General features: G+C 42.9%; 1 protein-coding gene across 2 annotated transcripts in view; it reads right to left on the minus strand.

Moving 5' to 3' along the window:
* LOC102079104 (deleted in malignant brain tumors 1 protein) overlaps positions 1-20,144 on the minus strand; it is a 62,117-nt gene that overhangs the window by 36,655 nt on the left and 5,318 nt on the right. The window contains exons 8-15 of one of the 2 annotated variants that reach the window (XM_025907978.1): positions 19,702-20,133; positions 18,601-18,918; positions 18,237-18,445; positions 16,232-16,380; positions 14,946-15,188; positions 14,698-14,857; positions 14,524-14,599; positions 13,039-14,419 (exon numbers count right to left, since the gene is read on the minus strand). In XM_025907978.1, the coding sequence (XP_025763763.1) occupies positions 14,400-14,419; positions 14,524-14,599; positions 14,698-14,857; positions 14,946-15,188; positions 16,232-16,380; positions 18,237-18,445; positions 18,601-18,918; positions 19,702-20,133 (1,607 nt within the window). In that variant the 3' untranslated portion in view covers positions 13,039-14,399. Of the gene's footprint in view, positions 1-13,038; positions 14,420-14,523; positions 14,600-14,697; positions 14,858-14,945; positions 15,189-16,231; positions 16,381-18,236; positions 18,446-18,600; positions 18,919-19,701; positions 20,134-20,144 lie in introns of those variants that run through there. The other variant, XM_025907977.1, reaches the window with a different exon arrangement.

The raw sequence follows: 20,144 nt of genomic DNA on the forward strand, positions 1-20,144 counted from the left end.
AACTTCCTCGGACTCTTGCGTCCGGTATTTTACTCTTTTTCTCACAATTAAGTGTCTCCCTAACAATGATCCTCTGTGATCACCAGGGCTATATCTGAGGCCACAAAATCTCAGCGGGGCCCTTCCCCCAGTTTAATACCCAGGAAACGTCTTTCCCGGGGGTGGAGTCCTCCGGCTCCGTGACTTTTTAGACACTTATAATCTCTTTATTCCTCTCTATTTCCTTAAAACAACATCTCTAGTTACTTTTAGCTCAGTACTGCTTTTTCCAAGCGACCATGAACACAACACAAATTACTTTTAGCTCAGTACTGCTTTTTCCGAGCGACCGTGAACACAACACTACTCTTAAGTTTCACTTTCGTTGCAACAAAGGTTTTCGTTTCAAACAAAACTCAAAACAGAGATCAACGGATGACCACTTGACTACATATTCTAGAATTATAATCCACTACAGCACAATTTCAGTTTAAGAGGTTTGTGCCTTACCTTTTTGCGGGCCCAATAGTCAAGCCATCACCGTGACGTCTGCCGTTCGATCACCTGATCTGGCCTCGACCTCCGCCGACAACAAACACCTGTACCTCTTACTGCTGATCTTTAGTTGCCCTGCATCCTCCACCAAATGAAGCGAGATCGATCAACTGTAGACCAGACAACAAACGACGGAGGCCCAGAAAAGTACAATCAAACGATGAGTTTATTGACAACGGAGAACAACCATCAGCATATGGCTTATTTGCTCTGACAAAAATACACTGAGTTCTGGTTTTATAGCATAGAGGATCACACCCCCACATACACGTCAATACAGGTCAAAAATACATTATGTCCAGTCATTGTTTACAGACAAGGGTACATCTTGTACATCTCTAATAACTATGAACAGACATATAACTTCTCTTTTTGATAACACCTTCCTTTTAAGGTAATAACTTCAAGCTTCAGGGCCTCTAAGGGCTAATAATGGACCCTCGTCCTCAATCACTAAGTAGACTGAATTGGCGCAGGTCTCAAATAAGAAGCAGAAGACACTTGGGCCTTCGCTCAGGCCTGCTACTAGATTTATGTGTATTGTAAGCATGCATGCAGTTAACCTGCTATGTTCTCATCTTCCCTCAACATGTATCACCTGGACACTCTCACCAGTGAAGCTTAAAACCCTCTTGGATAGAACATCAACTCTAAACAAGCACAGTTATGCAATGTGTATAGAATGAACTAAACCTGTGAATAAAATGAATGTGATGACAAACATATTCAATGCAATATGAACCCTGTAAACAATATTACTGATAAAATAATACTGTAGAACATGTTATTAATGCATTTATCATAAGGCAGAGTATATGGCAGCAATAAAAGAATCTCTAAATCCCAACACATTTCAGTAGCAAAATGCTTATGTAACCATTTTTTCCAACATATGGCATCCCCACTCTGATAAGATCAGATAATGGGACACACTTTGTTAATGAAGTAATCAGTAAGGTCTCTGAAGCACTAGGAAATAAAACAGAGACTGAGAAAATGCATGGAAGAAACAGGGAGACCATGGCCTGAGTGTATAGGCCTGGTAAAAATGTGGATGAGACTGACACAAAGTTCTCAGAAACTCACAACTTGAAATTACTTGAAAATAAAGAGATTGTTCTAAACAACTCTCCAGTATCTTGCAGGTTGAAGCCAGGTGATTGGGTCCTGATTCGAGTTCTCCATAGAAAGAATTGGAGCTCGCCCCGCTGGGAAGGCCCATACCAAGTGCTTATCACCACACCAACTGCCTGTAAGATAGCAGAAAGACCATCTTGGATTCACCAAAGCCACTGCAAGAAAGTGAGTGACAGCCCAGACTCATAGACTCCAGCACCCCTACCTTCTGGTGATCTACCTGGTGAAGAGAGGGCTGATTGGGTATATCCCGCCCTCTACTTCTCGCCAGTAGTCTACTCACCCGAGGATCTAGGTGTGTTTGGCTGTCATGAAGACACTCGCCGTCCTAGCAGCTGTCCTCCTGCTCCTAGCAGGACTCCTCGCACTTTTCGAGGACAATAAAGAACAGAACACAAGCCAAACGTGCCGCCAGCTTTTCGGGCGTTGGCTATCAACATAAGAAAATCATCATTAATGAGACAAGCTCTATCATCTATTCACTTAACCTTTTTAGTATCTTCCAGGGACCACCCCGATACGAGATAATCACCGTCGAAAACGCTGGACTTGACAACGGAACGTGTGACCAGCTCTTCTGGATCAACTTCAACGTGACGAATCGGAACACGTCCATTCACTTCCCAGTGTTCTTGGACCAAACCCCAGGGAAGAACCACTCCATGTGCTACCGACAAGACAACGGTAACAGACCCCTAGGCAACACCACCAACTGTAACCAAACCGCAGCCAACGGAGAGGGCGCACCTGTAAACACGTCCGCGCCCAGCAACGGCACCTACTGGGTGCAGGGAATGGCCTGGCTGTGTGGACAGCTACAACCACTGAAGCAAAACCACTGTCATAAAATTCCTAAATTGGTTAATGCATATTTGTCAAACAAGAAAGAAGGACAAATACAAACACATCAATCATTTGTTAAGATGTTTATTTTCTCTCACTGTGCTGATCTTTATTTGTTGAAAATAATCAGCTCCTCAGACAAGTCACAATGGACAGGTTAAATATTAAATGAGCCTGGACAAAATCAGTCTCATTGCAGCATCTTTTTTCTGTTTTCTCATGTTTATTCTGTTGTTCTTAAAATGGAAAGGATACGTTGATTGAATGAAGCAAGGAAAATACTTTTTGAGAACAGAAAATGCTCTTTAAAAAATTTACTCTTCGCACCCCACAGCTGCTCACTCAAGTATTTTATGAACTCATGCTCCCAAACGAATTTCCCGTAGATGAACAGTTAAGACAACCTTCAATTTTGAACCTTGTTTCCTGTTTATGATCAACTCACCTTGCCAAATCATTACGCTGCCTCCAGTTATCACTCTTATGTCACTACTGTCTCTCCTTTCCACCTCCCAACATCTCAGGAAAAGTGTTTCCTGGATCAGCAGCCTTCTCAATCTGCACGGGAAGGCTGGAGAGCCAAGCCCTCTTACAAACAGAATTTGACCCCCAATAAACCCATTTAAGATTTTCTTGATGTCAGGACATGTTTCAAGCCTGGACCTTCACCTACTGAAGCTCATGAGCAGTCTGTGCTCAAAGATGGCCTCTGGTGTCTCATTGAAACATCTTCCTGTTGTTCAATTATTATCTGACCACTGATTAGGGAAACAGAGGATCATAGTATATTGAAGATTCTGATTAACTGATTGTGAACAGATGTGGCAGAAAATTCAACTGAAAACTAGCAGAAGTTCCAGGTAGTCCCAGGAATCATGCACATAATGAGTGATAATGAAAATGAACAACAATTAAAAATAAATAAGCTATCCACATTTCTGTATGTAGAATGACACAGACCAAACAAGAATGTGTAATATTTTATTCAGTAAAAATCCCTGTATAAATGTGGTAATTTGGGTTTAAAATATATATTTAACCGCCAAAAGTATTTGCTCGTTTGTCCTCACATGCATATGAACTTGAGTGACATCCTATTCTTAAACCAGAGTGTTTAATATACGGAAGTATAACAACTTCAACTCTCCTGGAAAGGCTTTCCACAGGGTTAGGGGTGTGTTTATGGGAATTTTTCACCATTCTTCCAATCTGTAATGGCCAAACCCATGGCCACACTCTAAAGTCGGTAACTCTTGTGTATTTTCATTTGTTCATTTAAACACAATAACACACTTTAGTTTCTAAAAGGTTTATTGATTGGTTTGGATACATTTATTCTATTTGTAAGCACACACATTTAGTTTTCTTTAGTGATGGGTCCAGCAACACTGACGCACCGGCGCTTGTATCAAGCTCACAGCGTCTCCATCGCCGAAGCTGCTGCATTGAGCTGCGGCCGCAAGGTGGTTGGTGCCTGCCGTGGTGGTAATCCCCGAACCAAATGGTGGACACCAGAGGTGAAGGGAGCCACCAAGCTGAAGAAGAAGTCCTATCGGGCTTGGTTAGCCTGTGGGACTCCGGAGGCAGCCGACAGGTATCGACAGGCCAAGCGGAATGCGGCTCGGGCAGTGGCTGAAGCAAAAACTCGGGTGTGGGAGGAGTTCGGAGAGGCCATGGAAAAAGACTTTCGGACTGCCTTGAAGAGATTCTGGCAAACCGTCAGGCGTCTCAGGAGGGGAAAGCGGTGCTCTACCTGCACTGTGTATAGTGCTGGCGGAGCGCTGCTGACGTCGACTGAGAAAATTGTCAGGCGGTGGAAGGAATACTTCGAGGACCTCCTTAATCCCACTGACATGTCTTCCGAGGAGGAAGCAGAGTCTGGGGATGAGGGGAATGACCCGCCAATTTCCGGGGCGAGGTCACTGAGGCAGTTAAACAACTCCTTGGTGGCAGAGCCCCTGGTGTTGATGAGGTCCGCCCCGAGTTCCTGAAGGCTCTGGATGTTGTAGGGCTGTCCTGGTTGACACGCCTCTACAATGTTGCGTGGAGATCAGGGGCAGTACCCCTGGACTGGCAGACCGGGGTGGTGGTCCCCATCTTTAAGAAGGGAGACCGGAGGGTGTGTTCCAACTACAGGGGGATCACACTCCTCAGCCTCCCTGGGAAAGTCTATGCCAGGGTGCTGGAAAGGAGAGTTCGTCCGTTAGTCGAACCTCGGATACAGGAGGAACAATGCGGTTTTCGTCCTGGTCGCGGAACACTGGACCAGCTCTTTATCCTCTCAAGGATACTTGAGGGTGCATGGGAGTTTGCCCAACCAGTCTACATGTGTTTTGTGGACTTGGAGAAGGCATTCGACCGTGTCCCTCGGGGTGTCCTGTGGGAGGTGTTGCGGGAGTATGGGGTGTCTGGCCCATTGCTACGGGCCATTCGATCCCTATACAACCGTTGCAAGAGTTTGGTTCGCATTGCCGGCAATAAGTCGGACTCGTTCCCGGTGGGTGATGGGCTCCGCCAGGGCTGCCCTTTGTCACCGGTTCTGTTCATAATTTTTATGGACAGGATTTCTAGGCGCAGCCAAGTGGCGGAGGGCTTTCACTTCGGTGGCCTCAGAATCTCATCTCTGCTTTTTGCGGATGATGTGGTTCTGTTGGCTTCATCAGGTGAAGGCCTCCAGCTCGCACTGGAGCGGTTCGCAGCCGAGTGTGAAGCAGCGGGAATGAGGATCAGCACCTCCAAATCTGAGGCCATGGTTCTCAGCCGGAAAAGGGTGGAGTGCCCACTCCGGGTCGGGGATGAGTTCCTGCCCCAAGTGGAAGAGTTCAAGTATCTCGGGGTCTTGTTTGCGAGTGATGGGAGAAGGGAGCCGGAGATCGACAGACGGATTGGTGCTGCGGTTGCAGTGATGCGGACGCTGCACCGGTCCGTCGTGGTGAAGAGGGAGCTGAGTGTAAAAGCGAAGCTCTCAATTTACCGGTCGATCTACGTCCCTACCCTCACCTATGGCCACGAGCTGTGGGTAGTGACCGAAAGAACGAGATCACGGATACAAGCGGCAGAAATGAGCTTCCTCCAAAGGGTGGCTGGCCTCTCCCTTAGAGATAGGGTGAGAAGTTCGGCCATCCGGGAGGGGCTCAGAGTAGAGCCGCTGCTCCTCCACATCGAAAGGAGCCAGTTGAGGTGGTTCGGGCATCTGACAAGGATGCCTCCTGGGCGCCTCCTGGGTGAGGTGTTCCGGGCATGTCCCACCGGGAGGAGGCCCCGGGGCTGACCCAGGACACGCTGGAGAGATTATATCTCTCGGCTGGCCTGGGAACGCCTTGGTATTCCCCCGGATAAGCTGGAGGAGGTGGCTGGGGAGAGGGAGGTCTGGGCTTCTCTGCTTAGGCTGCTGCCCCCGCGACCCGGCCTCGGATAAAGCGGATGAAGATGGATGGATGGATGGATGGAAGTTTATCCAATGTTTTTGCATTCAGTCTGTTGCGTTTTTTTGACACCATTTCCCCAGCTTTGGAAAACACATGCTCACAGGGCACAGACGAAGCTGGGGTACACAAACTGTAAAGCCAGGTGGAAAAGGTTCAGATAAGATGTCTTCCTATTCCCCCAGTACGTTAAAGGATCCTCTGATCTTGGAATGTTTCTCTCCGACACTCTCCACAATACTAAGGGGTTGGCAGTCCTTTATAATAAAATTCAGGACTGCCTGGTCCAGAACAGTCTTCCTAGATGCTTGATTTCAAAATAATAAAACACAAATTAATAAAAAAAAAATGATGATAAAGCTGTTCAGTGTCAATATAGGCCGACCTGTGTTCATTCTCAGTGTGTTTGTCTCCTCATTTTCATGTTTGGCTCTGTAATGCCTAAACATTGATTGTGTAAGAAAGCTCTGCAGAACAGATGCGACATTTAACCTGCATTAAATGAAATAAATAATTTACACTGCAAGTCACATTGCTGTTTTTCCTATTCTGATAAATTACACTGAAACAAAGACAGACAAACAGTGACCTTATTTGCAGTTAAAAGATCAAAATGATCCCACACAGCAGAAACATTTCTTTTTCTTTCTGGCTCCATTTTGTTATGGAGAGATGTGTATTTTTTTTTTTTTTTTGTCTTTGCGAGAGTAATTTTGTGGGTTTTTTTGGTGGCGACTCATTCCGTTGGCAGATGCGGACGCGGTACCTTTTAAAGACAGTTTGGTGCGTTGGCAATGAGCGACACAGCAGCTGTATCGATCACGTGACTTTTTCTTAAAGCGACGCACGCACCGATACAGGCATCGCTCTGTGAGCTTGATACATGCGCCGGTGCGTCAGTGTTGCTGGACCCATCACTAAATGGAAACCCTATTTTTCTAATAATTCCATTGACTCATCCTGCTTTTTTCAACTTGATCCGTCACACAAAAACAGAGAAGCAAGATTTAACCACTATAAATGCGGCATTGTTTTGACAAAAATTATTGTCCTGGATCAGACTGGCAGGAAGATCATTACACTTTACTACGAATTAATCTGCTGTAAAATTTTCCACAATACCTCTTGAAAAGTAGTGTGCAGTCTGCATATGGCTATCCATCTAAAATAGGAGCATCGGCTTCATTTTCAGTTAACTGGCCAGATGCAACCTAAAATTTCAAGTTTATTTCAGTTTTATTTATAAAGCGCCAAATCACAACAACAGAACTAATACAAATACAAAAATCTCTCATGTATAATTTCCTTGAGTTTTTTCCTCTCACTGTACTAGGAAGCACTTTAAAAAATGCTTCCTAGATTCCATCAGTATGTGGACTTTGCAACGAGAGGGGAAAACACGCTGGATCTTGTTTACACAAACATCCCCGGCGCATATCGGGCAGAGCCCCGCCCCCACCTTGGCTACTCAGACCACATCTCTGTTATGCTAATTCCAGCATACAGACCACTCGTCAGGCGATCAAAACCGGTTCTGAAGCAGGTGAAACCCTGGCCAGCAGGAGCCACCTCTGCTCTTCAGGACTGTTTTGAGAGCACTGACTGGAACATGTTCAGGGAGGCTGCAACTTACGGCGACTTCACTGACTTGGAGGAGTACACGTCATCAGTGTCCAGCTACATCAACAAGTGCACCGATGACGTCACTGTCTCCAAGACCATCATCTCACGACCCAACCAGAAACCGTGGATTACAGCGGAAGTGCGTGCACTTCTGAGGACCCAAGACTCTGCCTTCAAAGCGGGAGATAAGGTGGCGCTTAGTAGAGCTAGGGCCGAACTTTCTCAGGCCATCAGAGAGGTGAAGCGTGCACACGCCCAGAGAATCCACAACCACTTCAAGGACAGCGGCGACACACGGCGCATGTGGCAGGGCTTACAAGCCATCACTAACTACAGGACGACATCACCTGCCTGTGATGGTGACAGCTCCCTCCCAGATGCACTGAACAACTTCTACGCTTGGTTCGACAGGCAGAACGACATGGCGGCGAGGAAGTCCACCCCTCCTCCGAACGACCAGGTGCTGTGTCTCACTACAGCTGAGGTGAGGAAAACTCTATGCAGAGTCAACCCACGTAAAGCTGCTGGACCAGACAACATCCCAGGCAGAGTGCTCAGAGAATGTGCTGAACAGCTGGCAGATGTTCTCACCGACATCTTCAACATCTCTCTGAGCAGTGCCGTCGTTCCCACGTGCTTCAAGGCCACCACCATCGTCCCCGTGCCCAAGAAGTCTTCTGTGTCCTGTCTCAACGACTACCGTCCTGTTGCACTTACACCCACCATCATGAAGTGCTTCGAGCGGCTCGTCATGAGACACATCAAGACCCTGCTGCCCCCTCACTGGACCCACTGCAATTTGCGTACCGCCATAACCGCTCAACGGACGACGCCATCTCCACTGCACTCCATCTTGCCCTCACGCACTTGGACAAGAAGGACACACACGTTTGAATGCTGTACATAGATTTCAGCTCAGCATTCAACACGATCATCCCCCAACAGCTGATCGGAAACCTGAGCCTGTTGGGCCTGAACACCTCCCTCTGCAATTGGATCCTGGACTTTCTGACCGGAAGGCCTCAGTCAGTACGGATCGGGAACTGCACCTCCAGCACCACCACACTGAGCACTGGGGCCCCACAAGGCTGTGTGCTCAGTCCTCTGCTGTTCACACTGCTGACTCATGACTGTGTAGCAACACACAGTTCAAATCACATCATTAAGTTCGCTGATGACACGACCGTGGTGGGTCTCATTAGCAAGAACGACGAGTCAGCGTACAGAGAGGAAGTGCAGAGGCTAACGGACTGGTGTAAAGACAACAACCTGTCTCTGAATGTTGACAAGACAAAAGAGATGGTTGTCGACTTTAGGAGGACACGAGGCGACCATTCACCGCTGAGCATCAACGGCTCCTCTTTGGAGATCGTTGACAGCACCAAATTCCTGGGAGTCCACCTGGAGAAGGACCTTGGCTGGTCCCTCAACACCAGCTTCCTGCACAAGAAAGCCCAACAGCGTCTCTTCTTTCTGAGAAGACTGAGAAAGGCCCAGCTTCCACCACCGATCCTGACCACCTTCTATAGAGGAACTATCGAGAGCATCCTGAGCAGCTGTATCACTGTCTAGTTTGGGAACTGTGCCATATCGGACTGCAAGACCCTACAGCGGATAGTGGGAACAGCAGAGAAGATCATCGGGGTCTCTCTCCCCTCTATTAAGGACATCTACAACACACGCTGCATTCGCAAAGCCACCAGCATTGTGGCTGATTGGACACACCCCTCTCACACACTCTTCACACTCCTGCCATCTGGAAAAAGGTACCGAAGCATTCGGGCACACACATCCAGACTGTGCAACAGCTTTTTTCCACAAGCCATCCGTCTCCTCAACAAAAAGGGACTGGACTGATAAACACACACACACACACACACACACACACTCTCTCTATCACTCAGCTCAACTCAACTACCTCAAAGCATCAACCTGTAAATGCTCTTTTTGCACAATATTATTATGTTTACTGTCCAACACTACCTACATACCAAGTATGTTTACTGTTACCTTTGCACTACCTACCTAGTTAGATAGTTAGTTTTAGTTAGATAGTTAGTTTTTGTTTTTGTTTTTTGTTAATTTATGTTGTAATTTATGTTAGGTCAGTCTGTCCTGTCTCTAGTTAGCTAGTTTAGTGTTTTTCTGTTAATTTATGTTGTAAATTTATCTATGTTGCATGTAGCACCTTGGTCCTGGAGGAACGTTGTTTCGCTTCACTGTGTACAAACTGTATATGGTTGAAGTGACAATAAAGCCAACTTGACTTGACTTGACTTGACTTGACCTTTACTTGTTAAAAAATAATCAGCTCCTCAGATAACAGGAGGCTCAACAGTCAACAAGGGCAGGTTAAATAATAACTGAACCTGTACAAAATCAGAAACTTGTCTTAGTGATTAAAGTCTAATTGCAGCATCTGTTTGTCCTGTTTTCTCATGTTTATCCTGTTATTCTTAAAATGGACAGGATACATTGATGGAATGAAGCAAATAAAATACTTTTGAGAACAGAAAATGCTCTCTTTAAAAAATGTACTCTTTACACCCCACAGCTGCTTATTCAAGTATGTGAACTCTTGCTCCCAAACAAATTTCCCGTAGATGAACAGTTAAGACAACCTTGAATTTTGAACCTTGACATGTGTGTGACACGTGATTCAGAAAGAGTCATAAATGATAATTTAGGAAATGAATAGAATTACATCATTTGTCTTGGACCTCTGCCTATCAGTGACTATGTAACCTACTTTTCCCTTTCAAATTCCCATCATGGAAAGCCAGGTAGAGGCACTCTTATGGAAAACACTGTCCTCAGCTGGAGAAAGGTAAAAATAAAAAACTTAATAAAATTAATACAGCGTAATCAGGGACCACGTTATCACCAAAAATGTGGCTGAGAGCAGCAACACGTTGAGATTATTGTCCTGGATTTTACAACTTATCTTTGTGTGTGTGCATGTATGTGCGTACGTGTGTACGTGTGTGTATAATCACCTCACCCCACCAATCATTCTGCTGAGTCAAGTGATCACTGTCATCTTACTGCTACCTCTCCTCTCTAGCTCACAGCCGTTGTGGGAAAACTCTGTTTCAGCCTCTCACTAAAGACTCAGGTGGGTTCTTTTGCCCCCTGAATCCTCTCCTTTCTACTAGAATTAGAGTTTAATTATTTTTTTAGGTTTTATTATTGAGTCAAGAGTTTATTCAGACTCCTAAATATTCTGTAGTCCCTCATAAAGTCACTGACAATAGCTGACAAATTTAAATCAGTTCGAAAGACCTATTTAAACTGCCTATTCCATATTATCTCTCTCTATATCTTTTCTATATATTTTTTTATATATTGAAGTACATTTGTCTTAAATTTGTCTTAACTTTAAATAAACTGTTTTTAGATTTAAATGTTTTATATAAAATTGATTTGACTAACTAAGAAGACACTTCCTATGTATTCTTCACATCTTAGAAACCACACAGTAATCCACCATAGGAGCTACTGCACAGCTGATGAACAAAGCTAGAGAGGCTTAGAGGTTGTAAAAAAACGGCATGAGGAACGCCAAGCAAACCAGCACTATCATACAGAAAACACAGAGAAAAGGTGAGAAATGTTTAAAAACAACATAACAGATGGGCTGAAGAAGATGATTTTAAATAAAGGATATTTGTGGTGTTTTAGTCACAAAACTTGAAGAATCATATTTTTATGTGATATTTATTTGCAGCAGAGTACCAAAAAATTCATTCTTTCATTTTGGCAGTTTTATTTGCACAAACATTATTCTTGAGCTACATGATAACAATTTTAACTTCTGAAAAAATATGGGGAAATAGAAATATGAAGTGAGGATGATTGACTGTATGATATTTATTTATATTTACATAGAAAGTCTATAACATGTCTGAACTGAATTGCAGTACTAGTTGTTTCCGAGAAAATGTTGGATCGTTTTGAATTTTATGCCAGTCACAAGCAAAAAGAAAGTAAAAAGAAAAACAAAAAAAGCAACAAAAGGCTGGAAAAGTAAGTGGTGCTAAAGAGAAACAGCTCAAGGAACATTTTGCCACCAATTAGGTTAATTTCTATCAGGTCAGAAAATTTGCACTGCACTGCCTGGATTGACAACAAGAAGGCCTATAACTGGATGCCCCACACGTGAATCCTGAAATGCCTACACTGAGATCTCGAGTTGAGGCTCAGCACACTTCACTAACCTGTTAAACTCTTTTATTTGTTGTTTTATTGGTTTTTTTTTATGTTTGACTGTCATTATGATTGCATTCTGTAAAGCTATGTAGGAGTTGTTCAAATCTACTTGAGTCCAAGCCATCTGATATTTCCTGTTTATGATGTGTTTTTTAGATTTGATAGCTCTGGTTGTGATGCATTTTCCTTTTTGTCCTTCAACTCAGTTATTTTTATTGACGCTTTGAAGGCTGTTTTCTATAAACTGCCACCACCGAGCGAGAGGAAATTTACCCCTAACGGCTCCAAACTAAACCCGAGAGGGGAAACATCGTCCACTGGTCAGTGCCCAGCCCCCGCTGTCCCAACGAGGCACTAGATTGGACTCTAGACCCGTCAATCAAAAAGTAAACTCAGAGACACGCCCCCGCAAACATTAGCCATTATTATGGAGAGCAGATCTGGAGGGTATCCTGTGACCTTCAGCCACAACATTTATCACATCACTTAACATCAACAAGTGTGATAGCCTTATTTACAATAAAATAAGTGTGGGTAAATGACTCACTGAACACAAATCTAGTGGTTTTTTGGAGGCATCCAGTGTAGCAACAGCAGGGCATAATTTTTACTTTGGTGCCTACAGAGTAGCATGAAAGATGGATATAACACACTAGTGACCTGGTTCCAGTTTTAACCATACATTCCAAGGCCATGACATTACCTGGTGATGTGGTATTATCTCGATCATACTCATTCTTTATTTGACCACTCGTGAAGATATAGGTATATATGGTTTTTTATTAGTCTAATGATGGCCTGGCTAAGCTGTTAATACAGTACTTTTGTAAAACCTCTTGAATTCAAGCTGGAATCTGCACTTCACTCACATCTAGAAAATTCCGTGTTGCAGTGTACAGAGGAAAGATCACAGAAACAGTCATTGTCCAAAAACTTACAGACCTGCTTTACATCATGTAGTACAAATGACAACCACATGGTGACGCCAGAGGAAAAGTCATCTGTTAACCAAAGTCATTCAAATCCTCCTTCTTTGACTTTTGATACCCACCCCAAATTTAATGGCAGTGTATCAAAATATGGAAAATCAGTAAACCAACCCAGAGAGGAATCCAGTGTTCTTTGAAAAAGATTATATTAGTTCTAGTAATAAAGAAAATGTTTTGTGAATAGAATAATAAGGTTGGATATAATGTACTTAGCATATAACATAACATATTAATGTACAATGTACAATGTGATATCAGTTTGATTAAATAATATAGAATGAATTTGAAAAAAGGATTTAATTACATCATAGAATGTCTTTTGGATATTATAGGATGTTACAAGCTCACCGAGCTGATTATCCCCCAAAACAAAAGGAAGAAATCGTGGCATTTATTACTTCTAGGCTGGACTAGTGTCATTCATTATTATCAGGATGTCCTAAAAATTCCCTGAAAAACCTTCAGCTGATCCAAAATGCTGCAGCAAGAGTGCTGACACAGACTAGAAAGCGAGCGGATTTCTCCGATATTTGTTTCTCTTCACTGGCTTCCTGTTAAATCCAGAATCAGATTTAAAATCCTCCTCCTTACACACAAGGTCTAGAATAATTGGGCCCCATCTTATTATAATGATTTTATAGTACTGAATCACCCTATTAAAGCACTTCACTCTCAGACTACAGGCTTTATTGTGGTTCCTAGAGTATTTAAAAGTAGAATGGCAGGCAGAGCCTTCAGCTTTCAGGCCCTTCTGCTGTGGAACAAACTTCCAGTTTGGACTCAAGAGAAAAAAAACCCTCTCTACTTTCAAGATTAGGCTTAAAACTGTACTTTTTGATAAAGCATATAGTTAGGGCTGGATAGGGTGACCCAGAATCTTCATGCTGCATTAGGTTTAGGCTGCTGGGGGATTCCCACAATACATTTCGTTTCTTGTTCAGTCACCTTTTTCACTCACCGTGTGTTTATAGACCTCTCTGAATTCAATTATTTGTAATTATTAATCTCTGGCTCTTTTCCACGGCGTGTCTTTACTCTGTCTTCCTGCCATCACCCTAACCTGTCGCGGCAGATGGCCGCCCCTCCCTGAGCCTGGTTCTGCTGGAGGTTTCTTCCTGTTAAAAGTGTGTTTTTCCTTCCCACGATTGGCCATAGGGGTCATACGATTGTTGGGTTTTGGTCTGTTTTCTTTGTATTATTGTAGGGTCTACACCTTACAATATAAAGCATCTTGAGGAAACCGTTGTTTTGATTTGGCACTATATAAATAAAATTGAATTGAATTAATACCTTCTCTGCAATTTTCACACTTTGCAATGAAATCTAGTGGTTCTGATTAGACTGTGTGAACTGTGATACTTGTGGTGGCTTTGCAGTTTATCACCCAGTTGGTTTCACATTCCAGCATCAAGGTAAAGTTTTTACAAACATACCTTTTTTGGACAGTTTGTACTCACAAAAAAGAAAAAAAAAAAAAAAGAAGAAGAAGAAGACGAAAAAAAGAAGTCTTAGCCCAAATTGAACAAAATATTGAAAAATGTGTGTGAAATATTTGTGAATAATATATTTAAATCATCTCTCTACTGACAGAGTTCTGGCAGTTAATATCACACTACAGGATGTTTTTGTATGTTCCAGATCACTCAGCTGGCTTGTCCACTAAAAATAAAGAAGAAGAAAAAGTTGATATGGAGGTTATTAGTTTAATATAAATCATTATGTCAAGACATTAGTTCTGAATCCAGATTTTAATTCATACTCACAAGTGATTGGTCCAATGGTGACGGGATTCATAGAAGCTGAGTTGGACACAGAGCGACGTGTCCTACTTGTGCACGACTACAAAGGAGAAAAGGATGAGAATAAAGATATAGGATTAAAACCAGAGAAACCATTTTGGATTATGGAGTAGTGCTAAAGTGAAATGTGGAACTCACTGGTACACAGTTGTAGTTCCTCTGGTTACACAGGCTGAGGCTGCAGTGAAGATAAATGTCTCTGTATTGACCCTGGAGCAGGAAGAGCAGAGCAGAGAAACGAGCTCGGAGGGATGAGCCACTCTCAACTATTGACACCTTTTGGCGGTCAGTGGGACACCTGTGAGAGAGGAGGGAGGAGATCAGCAGGGTCCATACACTTCATTGTATCTCACAAAGCATTGGTGAGGTTGGAGAGATGCACATACTTGTTCTTGATGAGAGGATATTGTGTGGGATCATCAGGGTTTGGTGAGTGAGTGGCGTAGCAGTCCTCCAGAACAGCTGCCAAAACTGGGTCTGTGTGCTCCACAGAGACGCCCACATACAGAGGTGAACCCACTGGGAGGTACACCTGGCCTGGTGGATAAGACTCAGTGTAGTTGGAATTGCGGAATAGAGACATGGAGGTTCTAGCTTTCGGACCTGAACCTGAAATTCCTCCAGTGAACCTGACAAAGGGAAAGAAAATTATATTACAGGATGATCTCTCAAACACTCCCAACTGCTATTCTGTCTTTTTCCTGGTTTGTGTAGGAGGAGGGCTTTGGTTTTGTTTGCTTTGTTTTCACTTTGTCTCACATTCATGCTACTATACTCTGGAGTGGACATCTCCAAAAGTGTAATGGTTCGATTCCCAGCTCCTCCAGACCACATGGTGGAAATGTCTTTGGAGAGGACGATAAACATGCATCCATCGGTATGTAAGCATGTGCAGATAAAAAGTGCTTCAAGTGCATAGAATCAAGTACTTGAACAAATGAATTTGGCTTGGAGCGTAAAAGTGCTTTGTGTGTTTAAGATTAGTGAAAAAGAATTGTATAAATAACAGATCGTATAGCTGATCTAAATTTTATTCCAGTAAACATGTTTTTGTTATGTTAATTGACAAATCTCCCTTTTCTGATTGAAAAAAAACTTTATTTTATTTAATAATATTTTATTTTATAATTTTATTTAAATAATTTAAGTTCTAGGTATATATTTATTTTGAGCAAAAGGCAAAGTCTCTTGAGGAAACTGTGGGAATAAAAAGACATCCGCACTGGTAAAATGCTGCCTCCTGGTGGTAAATGTTTGTTAAATTCTGCATTGCATAATTACAAAACATATCTTTAAACTATAACTAGGCAGCAAAGTGTTAACTGGATTGAGTAAAAAACTTAATGTGGAGCCTTCTAAACAAACTGTAACATTGTTGTTTGGAACGGTAGCCTCACAACTCAGCTAAAAACACTTTAGCTTATGCATGAAGGATTTGAAAATGACTTTCAGTGGTCATGTTAAATTGCAAACAGCCCACAATAATGCATGCTTACTCTGTCATAAAAGGTTAAAAGAAACACACAAAGTAAACAAGATTGATCTTAATTATTGCAGTTTTTAACAGAATTGAAAAAAGTGGGGTAATAACCTAACAATTATGCACATGAGAGCGCTGCATTTTAGAGCTACATATACTAAGTGATGCTGCAGTTAAATTCAATGAACTTACAGGTCTGGCCTGATAGCTACATTCAGGCTGGCGTCTGTGTCCAGGGGATAAGCACAGGAGAAGGGAAGACTCACAGGAAGAGCGAAGGACAAATTAGCCAGAGGGTAGATGAACAAACTGTTGAAGTAGATGATATGTGTGCTGTTGGTCTGAAAGACAAATGATGACATTTTCAGTCAGTTCAGAAATCATGTGACCTAGAGAAAGTCTAATCACCAGAGAGGGTGGTGTCCACACAGGTGACTACAGTGAATTCTTAGTCTCTAACTGCTGTTGCTCACGTTTTTCTCCTTGGATAAAATAAATAAATAAATAAATAAATAAGCCATTTGATGCCAAAAACAGTCTTAAGTACACCATTTCTTCCTCCGTGTTCAATCATCCAGGTGAGGAAATTCCAAAAAGTTGATTCTGTTGATCTGGAAGTAGCATTTTTAGTCGGAAAAATGTTTTGTCAGTCATCCAAGTAACTTCTTCAGTCTCAGCTGACTGCAGGTTTCCCCAACCTTATAAAAATTACATTTGCATAATGACTGACACTAGCACCACTAACAGTGGTGCCTGAGGTCAATTTCATGACCATTAATATGCAAATTGTCATCATCACTGATCAATGACCATGGGTACCATTCACAGAGAGTTGGGAAATGGCTGCAGTCACAGCATTGTAAGATGGTGAAAGTTGTACCCTTAAGATCCCTCCTCGGTTCAGAATTGGTCTTTCCTTTTTCACATAACTTGCCTCCTTGACTCCCCGCTCAAACTGGCGTTCGATGAGTGACAAAACATTTCTCCAACTGAAAACGCTATTTCCAGATGAACAGAATCAACTTTTTGGGCTCTTCAGTAGAGCGGTTATGAACAGAAACATGAATAGAAAAGGCACAGCAGTACATCAATTTGATGCTGTGTTTGTACACAGAGCAGAGTATCTGTATGATGTAGATCAGGGGGTGTTGAACTCCAGGCCTTGAGGGCCGGTGTCCTGCAGGTTTTAGATCTCACCCTGGGTCAACACACCTGAATCACATGATTAGTTCATTAATAGGCCTCTGGAGGACTTCAAGACATGTTGAGGAGGTCAGTTAGCAATTTGTATCAGCTGTGTTGGATCAAGGACACATCTAAAACCTGCAGGACACCGGCCCTCGAGGCCTGGAGTTCAACACCTGTGATGTTAATGTCAGACAGTAGGTTTCGTAAGCCACCATGTCTTTTCAAAGATGGTCGTTCACAGTGCAGATAAATGGCTTCTTCAAGGAAGGGTTCTGGTCGTCCCAAACATCTTCCATTTAAGGATTATGGAGGCCACTGTGCTCTTAGGAACCTTAAGTGCAGCAGAAATTGTTTGTAACCTTGGCCAGAAATGTGCCTTGGCACAGTTCTGTCGCTGAGCTCTTCAGGTAGTTCCTTTGACCTCATGATTCTCATTTGCTCTGACATGCAATGTGAGCTGTAAGGTCTTATATAGACAGGTGTATGGCTTTCCTAATCAAATCCAATCAGTATAATCAAACACAGCTGGACTCAAATGAAGTTGTAGAACCATCTCAAGGATGATCAGAAGAAATGGACAGGACCCGAGTTAAATATATTAGTGTCACAGCAAAGAGTCTGAATTCTTTGGACCACGTGATATTTCAGTTTTTCTTTTTTAATAAATCTGTAAAAATGTCAACAATTCTGTGTTTTTCTGTCAATATGGGGTGCTGTGTGTACATTAATGAGGAAAAAAATGAACTTAAATGATTTTAGCACATAGCTGCAATATAACAAAGAGTGAAAAATTTAAGGGGGTCTGAATACTTTCTGTACCCACTGTAGCTCTAAAGACGATATGGAGGAGCACATGCTACCACTGATAAGACGATGAGATGGTAGGTAAATATCCCTCTGTTCCACTTTAAAGACATTCATTATTTGTTCCAAATTATCACACATTAACTGAGCAGTAGTGTTTTTTAATGGGACAGTTAAACAACAGAAAAAAGAAATAAATCTTTACCCTCAGCACATTTCCACAGGCACCTGCCCGAGCCTCCATTTCATACCAAACGAAATCATCACGAACTCTGACCCAGGAACAGTTGCTGGAAGCCAGGTTGCCCGAGAAGGGGTTCAAACCAGAGGAAGACATGCTGCCCATATGCAGACCTACTTGGATTTTATCACGGCCACAAATTAACTGTGAAGTCTGGAGTGGAGGCTGCTGGACTAAAGAAAAAGACAAAAGGTCACTAATTGAAAATGAAAGTAGGTGAAAAAGAAAATACCAATTGAGGCCAAGATGAGTAGCTCCAGAAATCATCATAATATAACATTTGAAGTGCATTATTTCAATTTTTCAGTATGTAGGAAATTTAACTTACATTCACATACAACACTGGCATCTTCATTATGACCACAGTTGTGGACTCCAAGCCCGTTGTGTCTGCAGTCAGTTATTGATGATTCATTTCCAACACAGTCTACGTTGTCCAACCAGATGGGTCCGCTGCCCTGTCCAAAAGCTGCATTTTGTAGTGCTGAACGAGCGCTTCCACAGCCCAGCTGTCTGCACACCACGTTGGCATCATTCAGGTCCCACAAATCATCACACACTGTGCCCCACTGTCCATCATTGAAGACCTCCACTCTGCCAGAGCAGCGGTTCTCACCGTTGACCAGCCTCACTGATGAAGGAGCTACTAGAAAACCAAAAGAAGGAACACTGTCAAATTTTACTGAAACATTTTTCAATAGTAGTATCTGTACTTCTACTAATTTCTGTACCTTTGCTACCTGTGGTGGTGCTGTAAAAGATACCACCACTACAACATGTCAGTTCATGATTCCAGGATCACCTGTTATTTCAAAGTGGAAACTTTTATCACAGCAGCTCCGTCACAAAGAATCATTCTATGTAAAGTTACAGAGCAGTGTCTTTGTGTGCTGAGGCACATAGTATGTCAAAGTGTCCAACACTCTGCTGACTCAATAACTGCAGTGCTCCAGACCTCCTCTGGCATTAACAGCTGCACAAAAATTGTGCAACAGGAGCTTCTTGGCATGGGTTTCTATGGCTGAGCAGTTCCTGTACATGTGATAGGCACCTTTCCAGTATTTTTGTGTGTATAGTGGTGGTTACTAGGTATGGGGTTCTTCCCCATTCTTACTCATTTGCTTCTCCTTTGTTAAATGTTTTCAACAGAGGTGTAAGGCAATGTATGGACAAATTACTAATAAAAACAGAATTCAAAAATATTTAAAAAGACCTTAATGCTAGACAAATTCTTAACTGTAAGGACATTATGAAAGACATCTGACATATTTTTCTAAGAAATCATAACTTATAGACAAAAGTTTTAATTACTGTGGATAAAGTACTTAATGTGGATTGACAATTTTTCTACACCTCTCCGCTCTGTTTCAAAGGCAGACAGTTACATAGCTGGAATTCACTCTTTAAAGCTCCACATGTTGATATTTACCTTCACAGACGACACCAGCATCCTCAGAGTGACTACAGTCATGCGATCCAAACCCTCTGTGTTGACACTCGGAGAGTTTTGATTCGTTGCCTGTGCATGTGACATCATCCAACCAGATGGGACCGTTGCCCTGTCCAAATTGTGCATTTGTTGGTGCTGAGAGGACCGTACCACAGCCCAGCTGTCTGCACACCACCTGAGCATCCACCAGGCCCCAGGCATCGTCACACACCGTCCCCCACTGTCCACTGTGGAAGATCTCCACCCTGCCAGAGCAGGAACTGTTTCCATTAACCAGACGGACCTCGCCCTCTACTGCTGTGCTGTTTCCCACTGTTGTTGTGGTAGAGATGTTAGTGGGCACATGTGTGGTGCTAAAAGTCTGTGGCCTTGGTGTTGTTGGAAAACCCGTGCTGTTGATTCCTGGTTGGACTGAAAGAAAA

Source organism: Oreochromis niloticus, linkage group LG6 (assembly GCF_001858045.2).
Source record: "Oreochromis niloticus isolate F11D_XX linkage group LG6, O_niloticus_UMD_NMBU, whole genome shotgun sequence".
Lineage (NCBI taxonomy): Eukaryota > Metazoa > Chordata > Actinopteri > Cichliformes > Cichlidae > Oreochromis > Oreochromis niloticus.